The sequence below is a fragment of the Pieris brassicae genome, chromosome 10, assembly GCF_905147105.1.
Source record: "Pieris brassicae chromosome 10, ilPieBrab1.1, whole genome shotgun sequence".
Taxonomy (NCBI): domain Eukaryota; kingdom Metazoa; phylum Arthropoda; class Insecta; order Lepidoptera; family Pieridae; genus Pieris; species Pieris brassicae.
In genome coordinates this window covers 10974859-10997535 of record NC_059674.1, presented here as the reverse complement: position 1 = coordinate 10997535, position 22677 = coordinate 10974859, and the positions used below count along the sequence as shown (strand labels likewise).

At 35.0% G+C, this 22677-nt stretch overlaps 2 protein-coding genes across 3 annotated transcripts; one reads left to right on the top strand and one right to left on the bottom strand.

The window, feature by feature from the left end:
- Positions 1-9: 9 nt before the first annotated feature.
- LOC123714866 (SNF-related serine/threonine-protein kinase) lies at positions 10-18733 on the bottom strand. 2 transcript variants are annotated; one of them, XM_045669484.1, is made up of 10 exons: positions 18506-18733; positions 18091-18313; positions 17701-17906; positions 17296-17631; positions 16550-16840; positions 16100-16217; positions 15254-15409; positions 13266-13581; positions 4418-4590; positions 10-4208 (listed from the first exon to the last, which is right to left on the bottom strand). In XM_045669484.1, the coding sequence occupies exons 2-10, from the start codon at positions 18298-18300 to the stop codon at positions 4080-4082; spliced, it is 1935 nt and encodes a 644-aa protein (XP_045525440.1). In that variant the 5' UTR covers positions 18301-18313; positions 18506-18733; the 3' UTR covers positions 10-4079. The 2 variants fall into 2 exon arrangements, with proteins under 2 accessions (XP_045525440.1, XP_045525441.1); XM_045669485.1 differs by having other exon boundaries at positions 4418-4587.
- Positions 18734-19917: 1184 nt separating this feature from the next.
- LOC123715692 (probable ATP-dependent RNA helicase DDX20) lies at positions 19918-22658 on the top strand. Its single transcript, XM_045670916.1, has 3 exons — positions 19918-20539; positions 20615-20785; positions 20884-22658. Exons 1-3 carry the CDS (start codon positions 20359-20361, stop codon positions 22656-22658), a joined length of 2127 nt encoding a protein of 708 aa, XP_045526872.1. The 5' UTR covers positions 19918-20358.
- The last annotated feature ends 19 nt before the right edge of the window (positions 22659-22677 follow it).

Below are 22677 nucleotides of genomic sequence, written 5' to 3'. Positions count from 1 at the left end.
TTTGCTTAATACACCATACAAAAACGAATTTATAATTGTAACTAAATAGTACAAAATTTAATAGGATATTAATTTTAGATACAGAAGATTGCATAAGTTTATACTAAATATCGACACTTATCAATAGTGTACTATATTATAGTAGTATTTAAGTAGATCTAGGACTACGTAGGGGTATTGACAAGGCGTACAGTTGCAGCGTAATCAGAAATCTGTTAACTTGTCATTTCAGATCATTGTTAAACCCTCAGTCTAACAAAATCCGTATTTAAGACTTGGTATTACAATCAAAACAGTAAGACAGTACAAAATAAATGCTTTCAAAGTTTTTTCATGTAGTTTTGATAGGTTTTCGGATTTTCATTAAATGTATAGATCCATACATTCGCCTTGATGTAAAAATAATCTACAGTTAAATCAGTCAGCGTTATTTGTTTAGAATTAGAAATATGCAAAACAAAAGCAACGTTCGACCACATTCTTCAATACGTATCAGGTAATCACATCGTATAGGCACATTCAGGTACAATGTTAGCATAACTATGCTTATTATTGCTTTAATGATTTTGCAGATGAAAAACAATACTATTAAGAATTTAGCAAAAAACCCCCCTAAAAAAACGTTGCAGGGCGTTTTAGGTGTAGGTATGCTTTATTCAATTACAGAATTATATAAAAAATGACTCACCAGCTACATATTCATAGAATGCAATTCTATATATGTGAGAACGTCAAATTACGATAGGATGGCGTCACATACAAAAAATCGATACTACGTACGAAGATTATTTTGATTTAAACTAAGTTACTTACATATTAACTCTATCGCTGAGATATTTCCCCACATATCGAACATTAATTTTTAATAGAAAAGAAAAAAACTATGTTATACATGTACTTTTATATAAATGATAGAACCATACATATAATCTATATGCTTGATAAAAAGATGAATCAATTTTGTAGAAAAAAATACATTGGCACATAATGTAGGTAATATTATTCTCCATACACTATTTATTCTTTGGTCTTGTTATTACTGACGACTGAAAACACATCGCACCATAAAATAAAATATCAATTCAGACCGAACGAAAATACACACTGACGAAATAAAGCTTAATCATATAAAATTTAAAATAGACTATTTATTTACAACAATTTAAAAATATGTACATAAATATTTAAATACAACGTTTAACATTAATAATGCTATTCTACAAAATTAACACACGTGTCAGGATACTTCATACAAGGACGAAAATTGTTTAATCACTATTTTTTAACTACACGGCGTTTAAAAAATAATTATTAAATATTCAGAGAAATGCGTACAAAGTTCCTTTAAACAAATTTACTATACCTCTTTAGAGCTGCATTAGATATAAAAGAACTTAGCACCAAAACTATAATTTGTAGAATTAATACAATAAAAAGCTTATGAACGCAGCATGAAAACTACAAAAATGACAATTTTTTCAAAAATTAAAATGTATCTTACGTCTGTACTCCAGAACACTGCCGAGATATATTGAGACACATTTTGAAATACGGTATATAATCGTAGCGGATTATTATTTCTATGGGTTTTGGTTAGTCTTTCTTGTATACACTGAATCGTTTTTTTAGTACGAACTAATTATTACCGCTTTGCCAGAAGAGTATCGATAGTGAAAATAACCAAGATGGTTATTCTCACAAAATTGCATAGATCAAAGTAAACGCAATTTTCAAAACACCCTGTGGACCTAGTAAGGTTTTTTGTTTATTGCATTAAAAATCTCATCGGAACTGCGATTATAAATATTTATCGTAAGAGGCCTTAAATAAGTTACACATCTATATAAATTAATAATTTCCTTTTAAGCTCAATGTACGTAACAAAATACAAAACTTGTCTTTGTCTTTCACCACAGACAAATTTTTGATAATCCAAATAGCTGTGTATACTATAGTGTGACAATAATGGCCCCATTAAAAAAAATATTAAAAAGTTTTGTAATTGAATTCGGAAACAGCGCGTATGCCGCACAGACTATAAATGTTTCTAAAATGTAAGCTACGTGTAGAGTAATTAAAAATTTAGTATTTCAAACTCGCAAGTCTGCTAACAGTCTTTCAGATTCTGTCTCATTCTTTCTTTCACGAAGAGAAAAGTATGCCCTTTTCAGTTCCTATCAATGATGATGGTACAACGATGGCACGCTACATGAGAATTCATATTTTATTAATCTTTTGGTGAATACGTTGATACCGGAAATTATTGTGTAAAAATGTCATATACTGTGTTAGCATACCAACGCGTAATATCGATATGAACCTTCTAAATAGAAAGAAGAAAACGTGTTTGAGGGCGAACTCATTTCTCGTACCACTTAAACTACCTAATAGCACGCATCTACTCCTACCAATATACAAACATCTTAGTTATTAAAAATTTCTTACTACTTTATTCGTGATTTCTCTCAATACACAATAGTATTACTAGCTTCTTCAGTATGGTAAATGTACTGCGCGATTCTATACTTGCCGAGACAACAAAACCCGTAGAGATCGAGTGTGTACATTGTACGTAGTACAACGTTTTCTTGTTTCGCTTCTCTACAAATTTTTGTTCTATTTTCAGGTCGGTTTTTGTTTCGAGTCGCGTCGAGGTCCGTAGTTAAACTGTTTGTAGAAACTTCGAGTCTCTTAACGACTGTACCTACAACCCGCATAGTACTGAATCTATTTTAAAACAACAGTTGTGCATTGAGTGAAAATTTGACGAATGATCGATGGGGCAAAGCGAATTTAATGTATCTACACTAATTTCCTACATTTCAATCACCTGTGGTGATAAAAAAATCTATTACATTTAACATTTATATAACTTTAACTACACGAATAAACGTTATTATGAAATGTACGTATATTACGAATATATTATGTCTTTAAACAATAAAAATTTATAGAAAAATCCTGAAATTATATTGTGCATTAAAAAATTTCCTTTATCATGTCTGTCTACATCTATATTGCGTACATTAAACAATTCAAAATCCTAATAACAGTATTATTTTTCACAAGTACTTTTAGTAAAACGAGCGGGAATTCTAAGATAAGAAGCATAGCACTTACAAAATATGGTTTACGATTATTTTGAAAACCAGAGATTCTATTACAAAAAACTGTTATATAGAAGACAGGCAAGCAATAAACAAGGCCCTAAGGATTGGTTATCAACGGTTTATTAGAGTGATATTCAAAAATGAAATTTGGCGCCAAGTGTGGTCCCCGTGTGTCAAAAACGTTCCGATTTTGAAATTAGGGAGTCATAGTTCGCGCTAAGTATCTGAATCTTACCTTTAGACTTAAAAAATTCGATCGACGTAATGGTACACAAAAAAAATCTTAATTTTTTACTTTCATAGCGGAGACCATCGAATAAAAATAGGGCTCTTAGAAATTAATTGCATTTTGGTGTAAATGGGTAAAATTTGGTCATCTGCTCAAATGTAACGAATAATTTGCGTGGCGTGTTTCCGGTCGTGAAAGACTATAATATGAATGTTGAAAGACTTTGTGATTGATAATCTAAAAATTAATAAATGGTTTCCAACTCGGTTTGGAAATTAACATTTTGAATATTGAACCTTAAATGAACGGTGGGTTTGCGTATGACAAATAAATAATAAATAGATTGATAATGAATAAATGATTAGGCTTGAAAACGAACTTTTCAAAGATGTCTGATGATGTTAGATGGAAATTGTGTAGAAAATGAACTACCGATGGTAATATATAGAGTCGAGCATAATCGCTAAGGCTGGGGAACATCGAAATTGGACGAGAATCAATTGATTTGATTGGACAAGGAGAGATTTCGAAAATAACTTTCAGTAATACCGTTACAGTATGTCAAATTTAATATATTATTGACACACGCAAGTCAAAAATCTCGACTCTGAATCTACCTTTAAAATCAAAGCAACATTAAGAATAACGTTTCTAGAGTTGTCTATGGGAGAGCAACTAAACATTTAAGTGTAGAATAGTATGGCGTGTTGTGTGTAATGTGTTATATGAATAATTGTAAGTTAGCAGAGGGCATGGAGACGTCTAGCGGCCGGGGAAGGCCTTGCTGCTGCGAGAAGTCTAAGAAAGGGCCTTCCACAGAGTGCCACCAATCCCACCCCGCCCCATCTGGCCCCGCTTGCTTCCTCCACCTATTTATAATTAGATAGTTACGGATAACTTGGTGTAAAATTTTATCAATTAGAATAAATTTATGATTATATTTCACAGGCTTCCAGCGGGAGATGGCTGATTTTTATATGTTTCATGATTTGAAATGAATAAGCCTTCTAAACCGAAACATTTACAACCTGCCATTTAATGACACATGTACTTTAAAAAACAAAGGTTTATACGTTACCTCAGCAATCCGGTTAAGAGATCGCGACTCCCGTAGGCGACTTTCCTTCCTGGCGGCTCGTCGCCGTCTACCAGCCGAGTTGCCTCCCCCCCGCGCGTCACCCCCACCCCCGCTGCCGCCACTTCCACCTCCGCCGCTAGTTGAACCGCTACGTTCTACGCTGCTACCGCCTGCTAAATATTTACTTAATAAATAAAAGGTTAAGTTTTTTGTAATTGCTTTTCGCACTGCGAAAACCTATTACAAAGTAAATAAATATCTATCAACAATTCACGTATTATCTGAAATGTTAGTACTGATCTAGTTTTAGAAAGGTTTGTTGTTTGTTTATTTGCGTCTAACATATTGTTACGAAGACGGGTCGACTGCATGTTTCTAGATTTTTCCACTAGTTAGAGAACTTTTCAGCAGGCTGTAATATGATTTCTGACCGTTTCAGGAGAGGGTCAATCACATATTAGAAAATTATAATTTTCATAATGTTACCCTAGTTTTCAGGAAGCTGAAACCTTCTTTCAGTCGGTTTCAGAACATGTGTAGTCGAGTGGTGCAGTTTTCAGGAGACCCGTTTTCAGGCGTTTTCAGGCCTAGTTATACCCCTTTGATGAAGGAATATTCTAGACCGAACTTTCTAGGTGTGAGACAAGGACGAAATGATACGAGAGAGAGCGAGAGAAGATCAGAACTTTCTCGAAACTAGACGAGCACTCTAGAACGCCGTACGACAAGGACGGAGCAACGTGCGAAAGAGACAAAGAGTGCGAACGTTCTAGAATTGTGCAATCGCTACTCAGTAGCAAGCCCGCCTAGAAAGTTCTCGAATATTGTTTAGAATTATTCCCAGGGATATATAAGCGAGCCGAAACGCGACTAGTCACTTAGTTTTGAATGCGATAACAAGAACGAAACACCGAAGCGATAAAGTGCGAATAAAGTGAATATAAGTGATAAAGTACTGTGTGAAGTGTGCATAAGTGAAGTAATTAGTGACTGTGTTTTTATGTGTTATAAGTGCATCTCTGCGATTAAATTGTGCCATAAATTCCTCATTGATTTTTCAAGAAATAAACCCTTGAATAACTCTACGGCATTTTCTATCCGATCCCCTAGCTCGTAACATTTTGGTGTCAGAAGTGGGATAGAAAAATGCCAATTACTCCAAGGGAGAATCAAGAGGAGTCTGTGGCAGAGTCTTCAGCTGCGGAGGGAGTGCAGACAAGGGCGCAATCAGCACGCGACGCCGCCCGGCGACAAAGTTTCGATGCGAATCGCGGGATGGGTGAAAGTAACGATGGCAACATCCTCCTTGCTCTGCAGGAAATGATGGAAGCACAGGGACGCCGTCAAGAGGAACAGACACGACAAATGATGGAAGAACAGGCACGCCGTCAGGAAGAACAGACAAAACAAATGATGGAAGAACAGGCACGCCGTCAAGAAGAACAGGCACGCCGTCAGGAAGAGCAGGCACGCCGTCAGGAAGAACAGACAAAACAAATGATGGAAGAACAGGCACGCCGTCAAGAAGAACAGGCACGCCGTCAGGAAGAGCAGACAAAACAAATGATTGAAGAACAGACATGCTGGCAAGAAGAACAGGCACGCCGTCAAGAAGAGCAGGCACGACAAATAATGGAAGATCAGGCACGCCATCAAGAAGAACATACACGCCAAATGATGGAAGAACAGGCTCAGACACGTCGCATGATAGAGGAGCAGGCACGACGTCAAGAGGAGCAGGCTCGCCGTATAGGAGAAAAACTTTGTGACCTGAAAATACAGGTAGATAAACAGATCGAGAATTTGGAATCTAATATGGATTGTAAGCTATCCAAGCAGGATAAACGTATCCTTGGATTAGAAAATGAAATCCAATGCCTGAAGACCTCTGGTGTTGTCACGACTGTAGCACCACCTGGAAATGTGAAAGTGCCTCCCTTTGATGGTACATCTTCTTGGGGCGCGTACAAGCTTCAATTTGAGACTGTAGCACAGTCAAACCGGGTGGACTGACGATCAAGCAGTTACCGCCCTTATTCTGGGACTGCGAGACGAAGCCCTCTCCATATTAGATACCGAGAAAGGTAAGGTGACGTTGAAGCAACTGCTAGATGCCCTGGAATCACGGTATGGAGACGCACATTTAGAGCACGTTTACAGGGCTCAATTGAAGGATAGAATACAGCAGACAAATGAAAGTTTGCAAAAATGGGGACTTGAAATAGAGAAGCTGGTAAGGAAGGCCTACGCATCCTCACCAGATGTTGCAGACAGGATGTTGGTTCAAGCTTTTGTCGACGGTATTCGAGACCGTGAAACTCGAATGGCTGTGAACCTTGGTCACCATAAGGACCTTAAGGATGCTCTTGCCCATGCGTTGGAGGTGGAAGCATTTTGCAAGGATCATCGACCTAACCGCATCAGGGCTGTCACGGAAAAACCAAGTTCCCAACGTGGACCCACCTGTTACCTCTGTGGGGAAATAGGGCATATGAGGTTTTCATGGCCAAAAAAAGATCTCAGAGGCGAAATAAAGACTAGACGTGAGGAACCGGTAGCAGCGGGTGTGACTGCCGCTGAACAGCGGCAGGGAAACGAGTAGAAGCCAGGACCAAGGGGCGGGTGCTGGCCGGTTCTGTAAGGAAGGCCCCAAAAGTTATGATCACTCAAACTCAGGATGGCAATACCATTGTTATCGACGGAGAAGTAAACGGATGTAGATGTGAGTTAACCCTTGATACTGGAGCTTCCCGGACAGTAATTAGATACAAACTTCTGAAGTCATTTTACAAAAGCCTTTCTGGTGGAAATGTACAGCTCCTTACAGCTACTGGTCAGCACATAACCGTTCGAGGGGAAGGTATCGCTACCTTCAAGATTGGGGGAAGATCATATAGACACAAGGTGATTATTGCTGACATCGTGGATGACTGTATTATCGGTTTAGACTTCATGAAGCATTACAACTGTAAGATTGACTTGGAGAACGGTACGTTCAAGTGTAGAGATGAGGTAGTTTCTCTAAAAGGTAATACATTGAAGGGAGGGTACGACGTCTATAGATCTATCACTGAAAATAGTACAGTCAGTAAACAACGAGATATAGTTCAAGAAGTATTAAAGGACTGTAAGGAAACCTTGTCAAAAGAAGAAATGTTGAAAGCAAAGGAACTATTGATGTCATTTTCAGACATGTTTGCTACACACGATGGAGATCTAGGCAGGACAGGTGTAGTTAAACATCGAATTGAGACTGGAACCGAAGCACCGATACGTTTGCGACCGCGACGAGTACCTGTCGCATATGAAAAGAATATAGACAAGATGATTGCGGAAATGTCAAATCATAATGTCATTGAATCATCATCCAGCCCTTGGTGCTCTCCAGTAGTTTTAGTCAAGAAAAAGGATAACAGTTTAAGGTTCTGCGTCGACTACCGTCGTCTTAATGATATCACAAAGAAGGACAGTTACCCCTTACCTAGAATAGATGACACCTTGGATACCTTAAGTGGGGCAAAATGGTTTACAACTTTAGACTTGAAAAGTGGGTACTGGCAGGTGGAGATAGACCCAAGTCATAAAGAGAAGACAGCGTTCTCAACTGGAAAAGGACTATGGCAGTTTAAAGTTATGCCGTTTGGGCTTTGTAATGCGCCTGCTACCTTTGAAAGACTAATGGAGAAAGTACTGTCTGGACTGATAGGACAAGCCTGCTTAGTGTACTTAGATGATGTAGTCATCATTGGGAGAAATTTTGAAGATCACATACGGAATCTGCAACGGGTGCTCACCAGACTCCATAAAGCCAACCTGAAATTAAGTCCAAAGAAATGTTTATTTTTCAAAAGAGAAGTGAGCTACTTGGGTCACATTATATCGCAGGACGGAGTTCGAACAGATCCCGAGAAGATAGTTGCGGTGAAGGAATGGCCAGTACCTAAAGATAAAACTGAAGTCCGTGCTTTCTTAGGTTTATGTTCTTACTACCGAAGATTCGTGAAAAATTTCGCGGATATTGCAAAACCTCTTCACAGACTCACCGAAGAGAAGAGGAAATTCACATGGGATGGAGAGTGTGAAGTTGCATTTAATGAGCTCAAGAACCGACTATGTGAGACTCCGATACTAGGCTACCCGGAACATGATGGCGAATATGTGGTAGATACAGATGCCAGTGGAATTGGCATCGGAGGTGTACTATCACAGGTAAAAGGTGAGCACGAGGAAGTAATAGCCTACTTCAGCAAGTCGCTATCGAAACCAGAACGAAACTACTGTGTCACTCGGAGGGAACTACTGGCTGTTGTGAAGACGCTGCAGCATTTCAGTAAATACTTACTAGGTCGCAAGTTCCGTCTTAGAACAAATCATGCTGCATTAAAATGGCTACTTCAGTTCAAGAACCCAGAAGGACAAGTGGCGCGATGGATCGAACAATTGCAAGAGTATGACTTTGCCACTGAACATCGCAAGGGTAGAGCACACGGGAACGCAGATGCATTGTCTCGTAGGCCATGTGAAGAAGACTGTAAACATTGTACAAGACACGAAGGTAGAGAGGTTGCCCATGTGAGGATACTAAGAACGGATACCATTAGTCCAGATTGGTGTGGTAAGTTAATTCAGGAAGAGCAACAACAAGACTCTGACATTAAACCAATTTTGGACTGGATGAAATCTTCAGCTATAAAGCCGCGATGGAATGATGTTGCATCTACTAGCACCACGACCAAGAGTTACTGGGCTCAATGGGATAGCTTAGTTCTCCATAATGGGGTGTTATGTCGCAAATGGGAAAACGCTCGTGGGGATGCATCTCATCTACAGTTAGTTGTGCCAAGATCCAAGATTCGCAACATATTGGAAATGTTTCATGACGGCTCATCAGGCGGACACTTAGGTGTAAAAAGGACTCTTTTGAAAATTAAAGAGAGATTTTATTGGATACATTGCCGCGAAGATGTAGAAGACTGGATTCGAAAATGTAAAGCTTGTGCAGCTGTTAAAGGCCCACAGACGAGAACTAGAGCGAGTATGAAGAAATACAATGTCGGAGCCCCATGGGAGAGGATAGCAGTTGACATAGCTGGACCATTTCCGTTAACAGAAAAAGGAAATAAGTACATCATGGTTGTTATGGATTATTTTACGAAGTGGCCCGAAGTATTCCCTATTTCCAATCAAGAGGCAGTTACAGTAGCTGAGATACTTGTAAATGACGTATTCTCTAGATTTGGAGTACCCTTGGAAATGCACAGTGATCAGGGAAGAAATTTTGAGTCTCTACTATTTCAAGAATTATGCCGATTAATGGGAATTCATAAGACGCGGACTACTCCATATCACCCACAGTCAGATGGAATGGTGGAACGCTTCAATCAAACCTTGGAAAGGCACTTGGCAAAACTGGTGGACAACCATCAAAAAGACTGGGACAAGTATATTCCATTATTTCTAATGTCATACCGGTCTGCGGTTCATGAAACCACAAATGTTACTCCTGCTTTAGCCATGTTTGGGAGACAACTTAGATTACCAGCGGATATTGTAACTGGGCGACCACCTGACACACCGGAGAGTGTTACAGAATATGCTGCGGATCTGCGTAATAAACTGGACGAAATCCATGAACACGTACGTGCATCACAAAGTAAAATAAGTGAGACTACGAAGATTAGGTATGACAGAAAGACGAATCACATAGAATTTAAAGAAGGCTCGCAAGTATGGCTCCATAACCCAACAAAACGAAAAGGCAAATCACCAAAGCTTCAAGCTGACTGGGACGGTCCATACACGATAGTCACGAAGATAAATGACGTTACCTATCGCATAAAGAAAATGGGTGGTTTAAGGAGCAAACCGAAAGTCGTTCACATAAATCGATTGGCCCCCTATAAAGGATGTAATGATGCTCGGGACGAGCATGTCTAAGGAGGGGGTAGTGTTACGAAGACGGGTCGACTGCATGTTTCTAGATTTTTCCACTAGTTAGAGAACTTTTCAGCAGGCTGTAATATGATTTCTGACCGTTTCAGGAGAGGGTCAATCACATATTAGAAAATTGTAATTTTCATAATGTTACCCTAGTTTTCAGGAAGCTGAAACCTTTTTTCAGTCTGTTTCAGAACATGTGTAGTCGAGTGGTGCAGTTTTCAGGAGACCCGTTTTCAGGCGTTTTCAGGCCTAGTTATACCCCTTTGATGAAGGAATATTCTAGACCGAACTTTCTAGGTGTGAGACAAGGACGAAATGATACGAGAGAGAGAGAGAGAAGATCAGAACTTTCTCGAAACTAGACGAGCGCTCTAGAACGCCGTACGACAAGGACGGAGCAACGTGCGAACGAGACAAAGAGTGCGAACGTTCTAGAATTGTGCAATCGCTACTCAGTAGCAAGCCCGCCTAGAAAGTTCTCGAATATTGTTTAGAATTATTCCCAGGGATATATAAGCGAGCCGAAACGCGACTAGTCACTTAGTTTTGAATGCGATAACAAGAGCGAAACACCGAAGCGATAAAGTGCGAATAAAGTGAATATAAGTGATAAAGTACTGTGTGAAGTGTGCATAAGTGAAGTAATTAGTGACTGTGTTTTTATGTGTTATAAGTGCATCTCTGCGATTAAATTGTGCCATAAATTCCTCATTGATTTTTCAAGAAATAAACCCTTGAATAACTCTACGGCATTTTCTATCCGATCCCCTAGCTCGTAACAATATGTTGTACGACTTCTGGTCCATCGGGGTGCTTATTTATGAGGATTTTATTTTTACTCTATATTAACCACTCGCGTACAACAACATAATATAGTATTATCTTTGGTTAACATAGCTTTTACACATTGAAAGAAAACACTTTTTAACCGGATTGAAGCTATGTATTATTATTAATTATAACCCGTCATCTTTTAGTCGATATCAACTCCGGGGAAATAAATACAGATAATAGAACTCTCTCTACAACTGTGATACTTTTTGACATTCAACACCTTTTGTCTTCAGTCGCCGAGGCCACGCACGCTGTAAAGCACGCGAAACGTCGGAAAAATTTTAAATTATGTAAAATAATTATAAGTTTATAATAATGCATAGCTTCAATCCGGTTTAAAAGTGTTTTCTTTCAATATAATATAAGCAAAGTAATTAAATGTGAATTGCTATGTAACGAACAAATACAATGTAAGTTAGAGTCCCGTCCCTACGTCGGACTATACTCTCGGGGCGTAACTAAGACGATTTAGGAAATCGCCACGCTTATAAAACTAAGTAAGCCTGACTGAGCAAAATATACAGCCTTGGCAATACATATGTATATACAAAATAAAAAGCCTGGTCAATATTTCAAAGTTGTTGTCATAGTCGTATTTCTTAAATTAGTTTAATCTTGTATATATTCATAAGTAATTCACTATTAATTACGTTATATGATAAAGAAACAATTCAAAAACTAACTTTTTTTATTAAATTCTACTGATTTATTTTTAATTTTAATCGCACAGCTGGATTTTTTATGTTTGAAATAAATATAGCACTGTACTGTATTACACAGGAATAATGTTATATTGTAATGGTGATAGAACTTATGAATTCGGTCAAGCTGTTTTAGAAATTTTTAGTTACGTTTTTTTTTCTATTTAAAAAAATTCAATATGGAATGGGGTGTTAAAGAAAATAGGATTGCAGTGATGGCATTACATAAAGTGGGTATGGAGCCGTCTGTCATATTCCAGACACTTCAAAAGCTTGGTATCAATTGTATGTTCATAAATCGTACTATCAACAGATACAACATCACTTCGTCTGTCGAAGACCAGAAAAGATCGGCGAAGCCGCGTGCTGTTAGAACTACAATGGCTGTTAATGCCAGAATACGTCGAAACCCCATTAGGAAGCAATAAATATTATTGCGGGCAATGAAGATTCCCGCAGTCGTGAGATATGAGGACTCTATAGCATATTATAAAACAAGACCTGAAGCTCGGTGCTCATCGTTGATATACAGGACATGACCAAAATCAGTCTTTACAATTAAAGATTGATCAAAACGCCTTCTGTCACGATATGCAGGTGAAAAGCATATCTTCTTTACCAATGAAAAAAATTTCATGATTGAAGAACACTTCAATAAGCAAAATGATAATGTGTAAGCTCACAGTTCTAAAGAAGTTGCTCAACTGGTCGAAAAGGTACGACGTGGTCATCATCATGATGGTTTGGTATGTCTAGGTATGTCAAGGAGTGACAAAACTACATTATTGTGAAAAAGCTGTGAAAACTTCAGCCAAAGTGTACACAGTCTTGGATCATGTGAATCCTTTCAGCAATACACTTTTTAAAAATAAACCGTGGGCTTTATAGCAGTATTCTGCAGCTGGTCACAAGGCACGAAGTACCCAAGCCTGGCTTGAAATCAACCTTTCGGACTTTAAAAGAGTTGAAGACTTGCCCTCCCAGACCGCAACCCTTTAGACTTCACATTATTTACGAGACGGCGACATTGAGTCTCTTAAAAAATATTTGGAACAGACAATGGCCAAATTTCCCTTGGAAACAGTGTATAAATACATAGATTCCTGGACTGTATAAAAGCCAACGGTGGCCATTTCGAATAGAATCTTTTTTTACTTTTGGCTGAGACTAATAAAAATTATGTAGGTATTAATTTTAATAATATAACATTACTTCATTAAAAAAATATATTTTCATTTGTAACAGAACTTATGGCTGGACTAAGTACATATATAAATAGGTGATCAGCCTTCTGTGCCTGACACATACACCGTTCGAGCTAAACAAATACGCGACCTCACGGTCACCGATATAGAGAAAATAAATTTGCTTACTAGCATGTGCGCTGTGCGTCCTTGCTGGCCGCGCCCCTCTCTCCTGACTATCACTAGAGTCGTCATGGGAGTCCCGTCGCGGGCGCTCAACCAATGGTTCCACGTGCTCTGGAGCCCTCTTCTTTTTCTCAGAGTCCTCGTCAGAAAGGTCTGACGATGAACAGGAGCCTGTTCGAGGTCGTCTTCGGCGACATTCAATGCGTTGCCTTCTTGCGGGAGGAGGTGCCGGTGGAGCCCTGGCGGCACTTTCCACCACTGACACCGTATCTTGTGCTATACTTAAACGAGCGGTTTTCACACCGTCGTCTAGATTCACCTAAAAGTAGCGTATAAAAATAAAATAAAATGTGTTTATTATGGAATATAAGATACAGGTATCACTTATTCCACGTCATTATATTTATATAAGTTTAAATGTAAGTTTTTACTCTGTCTGTCTATAATTTTAAATTTATCATGACTTGGCTGTATATCTTGGCCATATTCCTAATTCTTTGTTTGTGTTCCTTTTTTTGGTACTCATTTTAAGATTTAGGTTTTTTAACAAATAGGTTATTTAAACAAATAAAAAATGTTTAATACGTTGATCTTTTTTTATTTTTTATTCATTTTTATTACATTATTCTATTCATTTTTTAGTGACTACCCTACTTAAGTCTTCACTAGAATGTCTGTCAGTAATTATAAAACTCATTTTCCAGAGCTTGTAAGCTATGCATATGAGGCATTCCTAAACTAAAACTATCTCTAGTTGCTTCCTGTAACAAATGAGAGAAAATTAATTTAAGCTCTGTCCATGGATAACTAAAAAACAATTATATGTTTTGAGATGACAGCTACTTGGTATAATGTTGTTTACTTCTCTGTTATATCGCTCCAAGCCTTTATTTTCTCTTCTAAGTTGCTGTAATGTAACACAAGAAGCAGATTAAAATTCAACATAAGCAATGAATAACCATTCATGTTTCAGTTTAACTCGATATTCACAATTCTACATACCTTTTCTTCTTTCTCTCAATTAATTCAGCGTTCTTTTTTATTATTTAGCATTTTAATATCTTTTAAAACTTGTTAAAACAAAATCAAAATAAACAACCAAGGGCCAAAAGCACCGCGAATGGAAACGTCAAACTGACAGAAACACGGTTATCATAGATAAGTTTCTGTTTTATTCTTAAGGTTTTCCATGAATTGCGACGTTGCCGTCTTGTGCCTATGGCATAACTGGGGATCATAGTTAAATCAACGTAGTAGTAGTAACGGGTTTATAAGTAAGAAATTATGATCTCCTTATTCTTAGCTAATTCTAAGCATAACTATTCCTAATGTAAGGTTCGAATGAATACGTTTTTAATTGTACCACAGTTATTGTAAAACAAACATCGCATTTTATTAGAAGTAGCCTGTCTGGCACTAGGCCAGGCCCTTTTCAACCAAATCAACTAGATAATCGTTGAAGTATCCCATTTCCCAAAAAAATATTTACTAACTTTAGATATATATGAGCATGTTCATAAATTGGCCAATTTCATCTATTTTAGCCTATCAATACGCGTTTACGTTACGTAACTAGTCAAACAACAGAAAGCAATAATGAAATAGGAAGTGGACACAGAAGAATTTCAATATAGTAAACTTTATACCGTTCAATTATTTTAATGTAGTTATAAGCAATATAATACAATTGGTATTCAGAATGTAAAAACTTTTTTAACCGATATAAGATGATTAAGAAAAACAGTTTTTGAACGGATTGAAGCTATGTATCATTATTAAAAACTTATAATTATTTACATAATTAAAAATTTTAATTTTTTTCCGACGTTTCGCGTGCTTTTCAGCGTGCGTGGTCACGGTGATATAAGATGTTTTTATATATATATTTTTTTATCAACTAAATATGTAATCTATTTTTAATTGTAATACACTTTTATTTAAATTGTCATAAACATTATTAGATTTAAAAAATACGTTATAATTAGTATTACCTTAGTAAGATTATCAGCAAGCTGCGCAGGTCTAGCTAACTGCAGACGTCCTTCAGAGCGAGAGCCGCGGCGTGAGTCCTGCGCACGCGCCGGTCCACACACGGATGCCTCTTCATCGTCTTCCTCTTCGCGGACTATACTGCACTTGCGGGACCTCTGTTACATAAACCATTTATTATAATAAACTAAAAGTATACGAATTCATATAAGAAAAGAAAACCTTTTAAATCTATATTACTGCGATAGTCTCTAGGACCACTGGTTCGATATTTTTTTTGTTCTTACGTACCCATACAGCACAAAAGCAGAAGATAACGATCAGTAGGAGCAGAGCATGAAAATTCAAGCCAACAATATTCCCAATTGTGAGGATTATATCACAATTTTTCATAATAAAAATCATGTATAATGGAGATATAAAAATAAAATAAGTATTTAGTTTAAAAAATTACAAAAAAAATCATGTGCTTTTTACTTTAGTTTATTTTTTGTTCCTATTTAGCTTCTTCCTTCTAACTATATGTAATATGTATTTTTGCACTTCTTGCCTACCATATGTAATTTAATACACTTTTCATTTAATTATGTTAAATTTTTATATTGTAATGTATCGAAGTGTTAATAAATAAATAAATATAAAAAAATAATATTTGCCACTTTAACAATTGGTTGAGCCTTTGTGTGTATAAAATATAAGATCAATCACCACTATTATTGTAAAAATGAAATGAAGATGAATAAAGATGTGTACCCGAATAAATGAACAATCAATCTCATTTCGACAAAAGGTAAACTATCAAAAGTCTTAAATCTACGCAGCTAAATAGACCATGGGTTAACACGCACCGGTGGAGCTTCCTGTGGCGTCCGCGGCGCAGAAGGCAATTGAGGTGGGGCGAGTAGGCCACGCCCACGAGACATGCTCAGTGCTTCAGGCCGTCGGACATTTTGCCTCGCTTCTTGCCTATAACGGATTTATTTTAAACAATTAACATCTAATTAAACAACATTTTCGTATTAGATTAGTAAACTTGAATTTTAAATTAATATTTAATAAAAAGAATCAGGGGCGCAAAAACCTTTTTTAGGTCTGTCCTAAAAAGGTTGTAGCTGCATTAATTTATTTAATTAGTGGCTGTTTATATATACATAGTTAAATATAAAGAAGTAGTTGTTAAAACCAACAAATTCTTTAATGTTATAAAATTTTATATTTGTTATAAATAAATATACAAATATAAAGTCAGTTCTCAAAGTGGAATTCAATTAAGGCTTTTTTCAATATCACAAAATTACCTTTTAGATCTAAGTTGTCTCTCAGCAAGCAGGTAATATGTAGCAGTTATGTGATTGTATTCATTTTTTTCTAATTCCTCTATAATTTTTTCCTTTGATGCTATATCTCCATCTACCATTATTTGAATGATGGATTGACGATCTTCTTCAGCCAAATCCTGTTTTGTAACTAAAGGAGCATCAAAGTCTTCTACCGTCACTCCTTCCCCAGCGGTTACCCAGGAATCAGTGGCAATTTCTGATAATGTAGCTCGTTTTTCTGGCTCTCTAACTAACATTCTTCCTATTAACCTAAAATTAAAAAAATGTACATTTTTTCTGTAATTGTGCTTCAGTTTATAAACTAGTCCATTCTAACGTGATTTGTCTTCCTCAATTTAAAATCTGCTTACTTATTGTCTTTAAAATATTGTTTAATAAAGTTGAATGTCATTTATTTTATTTAAACTTCTTAGTTTTATCAAGTTAAGTTAGTTAGTGCCAAGAGTTAAAAACAAATATTGTCATAATATTGTAAAAAAATAATGTAAAACAAAGCCAGGACCTCCATCCACCATCCACTATCTTCTCCATCAACTTCTATACACAATAATACATTAAGTATAGAATTATAGTAAAGAGAGTCAAAGCATATTTATGTATCTATTACATTATTATTTCTTCTTTACAGGCAAGGTAGCAATGAACCTTACAGCAATACAAAAGCATTATGCTTAATTAAACATTATCTTAAAGCATTAAATTACCTTTTACATGAGTTTGAGATATTCGGTGGTATAGTATATTTACAGTCCATTATCATAGTCAAAGTTTCACTATCATTAGCTTCTTGGAATGGTGCTTGACCACATACCAACATGTAAAGAATAACACCAAGTGACCACACATCTACTGCAGGTGCATCATAAGAATCTCCAAGCAGTATTTCTGGTGCTGAATAAGCTAAAGAACCACAGGAAGTTTCTAGTTTTTGTCCTGGACAAAACTTATTACTAAAACCAAAATCAGTCAATTTCACTACACCTAACTTCTCAAAAAACACTACATTCTCAGGCTTCAAATCCCGATGCACAACATGTAATCTGAAAATATTAATATAATTAATGAACTATTACAAAACAAAAATTTACATAAACAGTTTTCTGTCTTACCTATGGCAATATGAGATTGCACGAACAATTTGGCGAAAGTAGTCACGAGCAAGAGATTCTGATAAACCAGTTTCATGCCTCATGATATAGTCATATAAATCTCCTCCATCACCTAGCTCTAATATCAAATAAAGCTTGGTTTGTGTGTCAATTACTTCATAGAGCCTTACAACATTTGGATGCTGTACTAATTTCATACATCGAACCTGTAATTCAAGGTCTATTTAGCAAGATTTTAATTATTGATTTAATTATTGACTAAGATTGAAATAAACCTTTATGAACCAAAATTCAGCTTCTACATATATTTGATTCAACTGACAAGTTTCACCATTTCTCTTACCTAAGACAATAATAATCATCATAATCATAATAACATAGATAGCTCACCTCCTGAAATAAATGTGATTTTGAAACTTCATCCAACTTGCTCTTATCTATAACTTTTACAGCCACTTTCTCCCCAGTGAATACATGTCTGGCTAACTTCACTACAGCAAAATGACCAGATCCTAGAGTATCCAGCAAGTCATATAATCCAGCAATTTTTGCATCGTAAGAACCAACTCCACCACCAACAATACCTCCAGTGTTATTCATATTTAGTTATTTTCTGTAATACAGAAAATGTGTATCTAAAATGAATTATTTGGTAACATATTCTTTGTTTACAAAATTGTAATAACACTGATGAATAATTATGTCTCTTTCGTGAGAGGTTGGTTGAAATGATAAAATAGATATTGATTAATGCAGTATATAATAAATTTAAATAAGTCTTTCAATATGACTATTGACTACTTACGTGGTTAAATATATATTTTAAAAACTATTCATAGATCATTTACATTGAAATAAACGCAGAGCTTATGTTTGAAAACTGTAAACGTAGTTTCAATTTAACACCACAGTGAGTAATAAATGCATTACGAAAACTATATATCATTGCATTTGTTTCAAATTTTTACTAGCTGAACTCCGAATGCAAAAAGATAACTTAAACCTATATTTCGGTAGCAAACTATTTCGCCATTTCTTATTTCTCAAAATGAAAATTAAAAACACAGATAATTTATTAACTGTTTACTCTAGTCAGAAATCACAATTTTAGATATCTTAATATTCTGTGTAAAATCATCCATAACTTCTGAAGTGATAATTCATAGACAAAAGCTATTGATATTTGATAGAACCATATAATTAAAAAAAGCACATTATAATTTAGACTGTATAATTTATGACAAAAATCCGATATAAGATAAATAAATCTTGATTTGATACTTTTTATTCAGTGTTTTTTTTTTACAAATTAAATAGAACAAAAATGTTGTAATATTTAAAAAAGTGGCTGAGTGCATATGTTCTATATTAAACGTTTGGTTGTTGGTTTATAGATGTAGGGTAAATATGTGTTAGTCGAACTAATATAGAACAAGGAAAAAATATTATGACAATTAAACATACAGTGCAAGCGATGCAAAAATAGTTTGATTATTTGGCCAAAAGAGTACAAATATTATTTCTTTAAAATTCATGTTTCCTCAGAATATCCTTGTTTGGTCATTTATTTTCTTACTCTTGAAAATCTCAGAAACAAGTCCAAATCTGTCATCTTTGTGGTCATTATTTTCCGTCATGAAAAGAGCTAATTTATATGTATTTATAAATATTAGGAATAAAAAATCTTACGGCATTTATCTAAAGTAAGTTCGAGGTATTTTGAGTTAAGAAATCTTGGTATAAAATTTGATAAAAAATAGGAAGGAAGTACATTGTACATATATAGCAACTTTCAGTTTTAGTAAATAATGATAATTACAATATAAACCTCAGCTAAAAAGATTTTTTTTAAATGTTTTTTAAGTTATTGTCACAAAGTGATACGTTTGTGCCAATAACTTATAATAATTCACTTAATATATATAATATAATATTCTTATATAATAATATTCTTAATAATATCTTCTATATAATAATATTCCCTATATAGTAACACAGGCTGCGCGTGAATATTAAGAATATTCTTATATAATAATATTCTTAATAATATCTTCTATATAATAATATTCCCTATATAGTAACACAGGCTGCGCGTGCACTTTAAATTTAAGCTACAATTGTAACCGATCTTTTTCCCCCCGTAATGTATAGGCAATGTGCTATTTTTCAATAACTATTTAGCTTGAAATAATTGTCACAATATTTAAAAATTGTATTACTTGTCTGGAAGAAAAAATGGTATCTGTTTTGTTATTATGTAAATGAAGTGGTGGTTATTATTCTCCATTGATTAATTTTTATTGATCCTTAGTCCTTACGGTTGTAGCAAATGCATGCGATCAAGATACTTATGTACAGTACTCACTGGTTGGTAGTTTATTTGACTATGGTAGGCCGAAGCTCGAAACCCACCGGGAACCGGTACAAGTAATCTGTGCCCACCGGAACCAACATCTTCAGTGTCATAAATCTAAAAATCCTGAACATTTTTACATTTTTAAAAAATAAAAATTATTTGAAATTCACAACTTTTCTTTTATGCTTTCGATGTTTAAAAGCCAGTTTAGGAATATTGTACACATTACAATAAATAGTTCCAACCTGGCTAAAATTTAAAAAATTCAAAATAATTTAATTATTTTTAATATTTAAATTACGATGGTGTTGGCTCACAATGTTCAAAATGGTAAGAGAACTGAAGATATTAAAATTAATAACGAAGCAACATTTGAAACATTGATGCTCTCTAAAAATGTATTAGATGGTTTAACAAGTGCTGGATTTTACAAACCGTCCCCTATACAACTGTTGGGTATTCCATTAGGAAAATTGGGTTTAGGTAGGTTTGAATAAATTTTAAATATTTCTTGCGGTTTTTCAATTTTGAATGTAAAAAATATATTACATTTTTCAGATCTAATTTTAGAAGCCAAATCAGGAACTGGGAAGACTGTAGTGTTTACCACTATAGCCTTACAAAAACTTAATCTTGACAGAGGGTTGCAAATTATGATTGTGACCCCAACTCGAGAAATAGCGGCACAAATATGTGATGTTTTGAAACAGATTGGATCCCATTGTTCTAGTAAGTTAATTTTATATTGATAAGAAGATATATTTACAGCTTTTAGGTAATTTTTACTATTGATATATTATAAAACTGTTTAAACTAATTGCTTTTAGGACTTAATGTGGAAATGGTCATAGGTGGTCTGTCATTTAAGGAGGACTTGGAAAAGTTAAAAAATAATGTACATATACTAGTTGGAACCCCAGGAAGAATAATACATTTAATGAAAGAGAAGCACATTGTAACAAACGAAATTAATCTACTAGTTTTGGATGAGGCTGATAAATTAATGGAAAATAGCTTTGAAGATGATATTCTATATATACATTCTGCTTTGCCAAGAGAAAAGCAAATAATTTTAAGTAGTGCTACATATCCTGAGAGTATTGCTAAAGTGGTTAATAAAATAATTAAAAACCCACATCATGTATGTCCTGACACCAGTAATGTTCTCCTTGGTGTAAGCCATAGAGTTACATTTGTAAAGTATAATAGCAACAGTGTACGCCAAACTGAGATAAGATTTAATGAGTTAACTAAAATTCTGTCAGAAACAGAATTTAAACAGTGTGTGATATTTTGCAAATATCAAGCAAGAGTATCACAATTGCACAAGCTGCTAACCAAAGCTAAATGGCCTGTAGAGCTTGTCTATGGAAAACAAGAACAAACAACAAGATTGGAAGCTTTAAAAACATTACAGGAATACAAATGTAGGATAATTATATCTACAGATCTATTATCAAGAGGCATTGATTCAAAAAATGTTGACTTAGTTATAAATTTTGAACCACCTGATACATGTGAAACATATTTGCATAGGATTGGACGATCAGGTAGATATGGATCTATTGGCATGGCAATATCAATTTTATGTGAAGGAGAGGAATCAGTTACTTTTTTTAAACTTCTTGCACCAATAACTCATACAATAGATGTTAAACATTTTTGGAATGGTGAGACATTAAGCAGTAGTAATAGTATAACATCAAATAGGAATGAAACATTTGTAGAAAGTGAAATAAGCGATTCCAACCAAATTGAAATATCAGCGAGAAATGGTAATTCTTGTGACAATTTCTGGACATCTTTAGTGAGTGAAACAGTTACACCAAATATTGAAAGTTTTAATCAACTTTGCAATTCTTATAGTACCAATACTGATAATTCTAGATTGGAATCATTTTCAGAGTTACTCAATGATTTCATTCAAACTGATGATGTCTTACACAAAGAGTGTGAATCTACAAAATATAGGCAATTGGAATTTATAAATTTTAATTATAAAGATGGTTTTAATGCAATAAGAAAGTTAAAAGAAAATTCTGAACCATTTAATGGTGTCCCTGAAACCAAGAATGGGTTAAAAGATAAAATCACAATACAAAATGGAAACCTTGTTAATAATAAAAATAATAGCAGTTTAGATATTTGTAATAAATCTTATTTAGAAGGACAACATAACCATAGTAATCCACAAAGAAACGGACATGACTTTGAATTAGAGTTGCCGAAAGCATTTCATGAAAGCAAATTTAATAGTAAAATAAAGAAAATTGCTAAGAAAAATAAGCATAAAAAAGCAAATGCTCCTACTAATACTAGGCATAATCTAGCTTGGTATGACAATACTGAATATAGAGATGAAGCATATTTTCCTGATGAAAATAATGTACCATCTACAAATAAAAAGAACTTGAGAAACAGTAATAAAATTAAGAATAACAGAGAAACTCCTATCAATTCTTCAAATGTATCGAATGAATCTGCGGTTAATAATAGTAAATATAAATGTAAAGAAGAAGAATATAATAGATGGTTCCTTCAACTAAAATTAAGATTGAATCAAATTCAAACTGTATTATATATAGAAGAAATGAACAAATAAAAATATTAATCTATTCAAT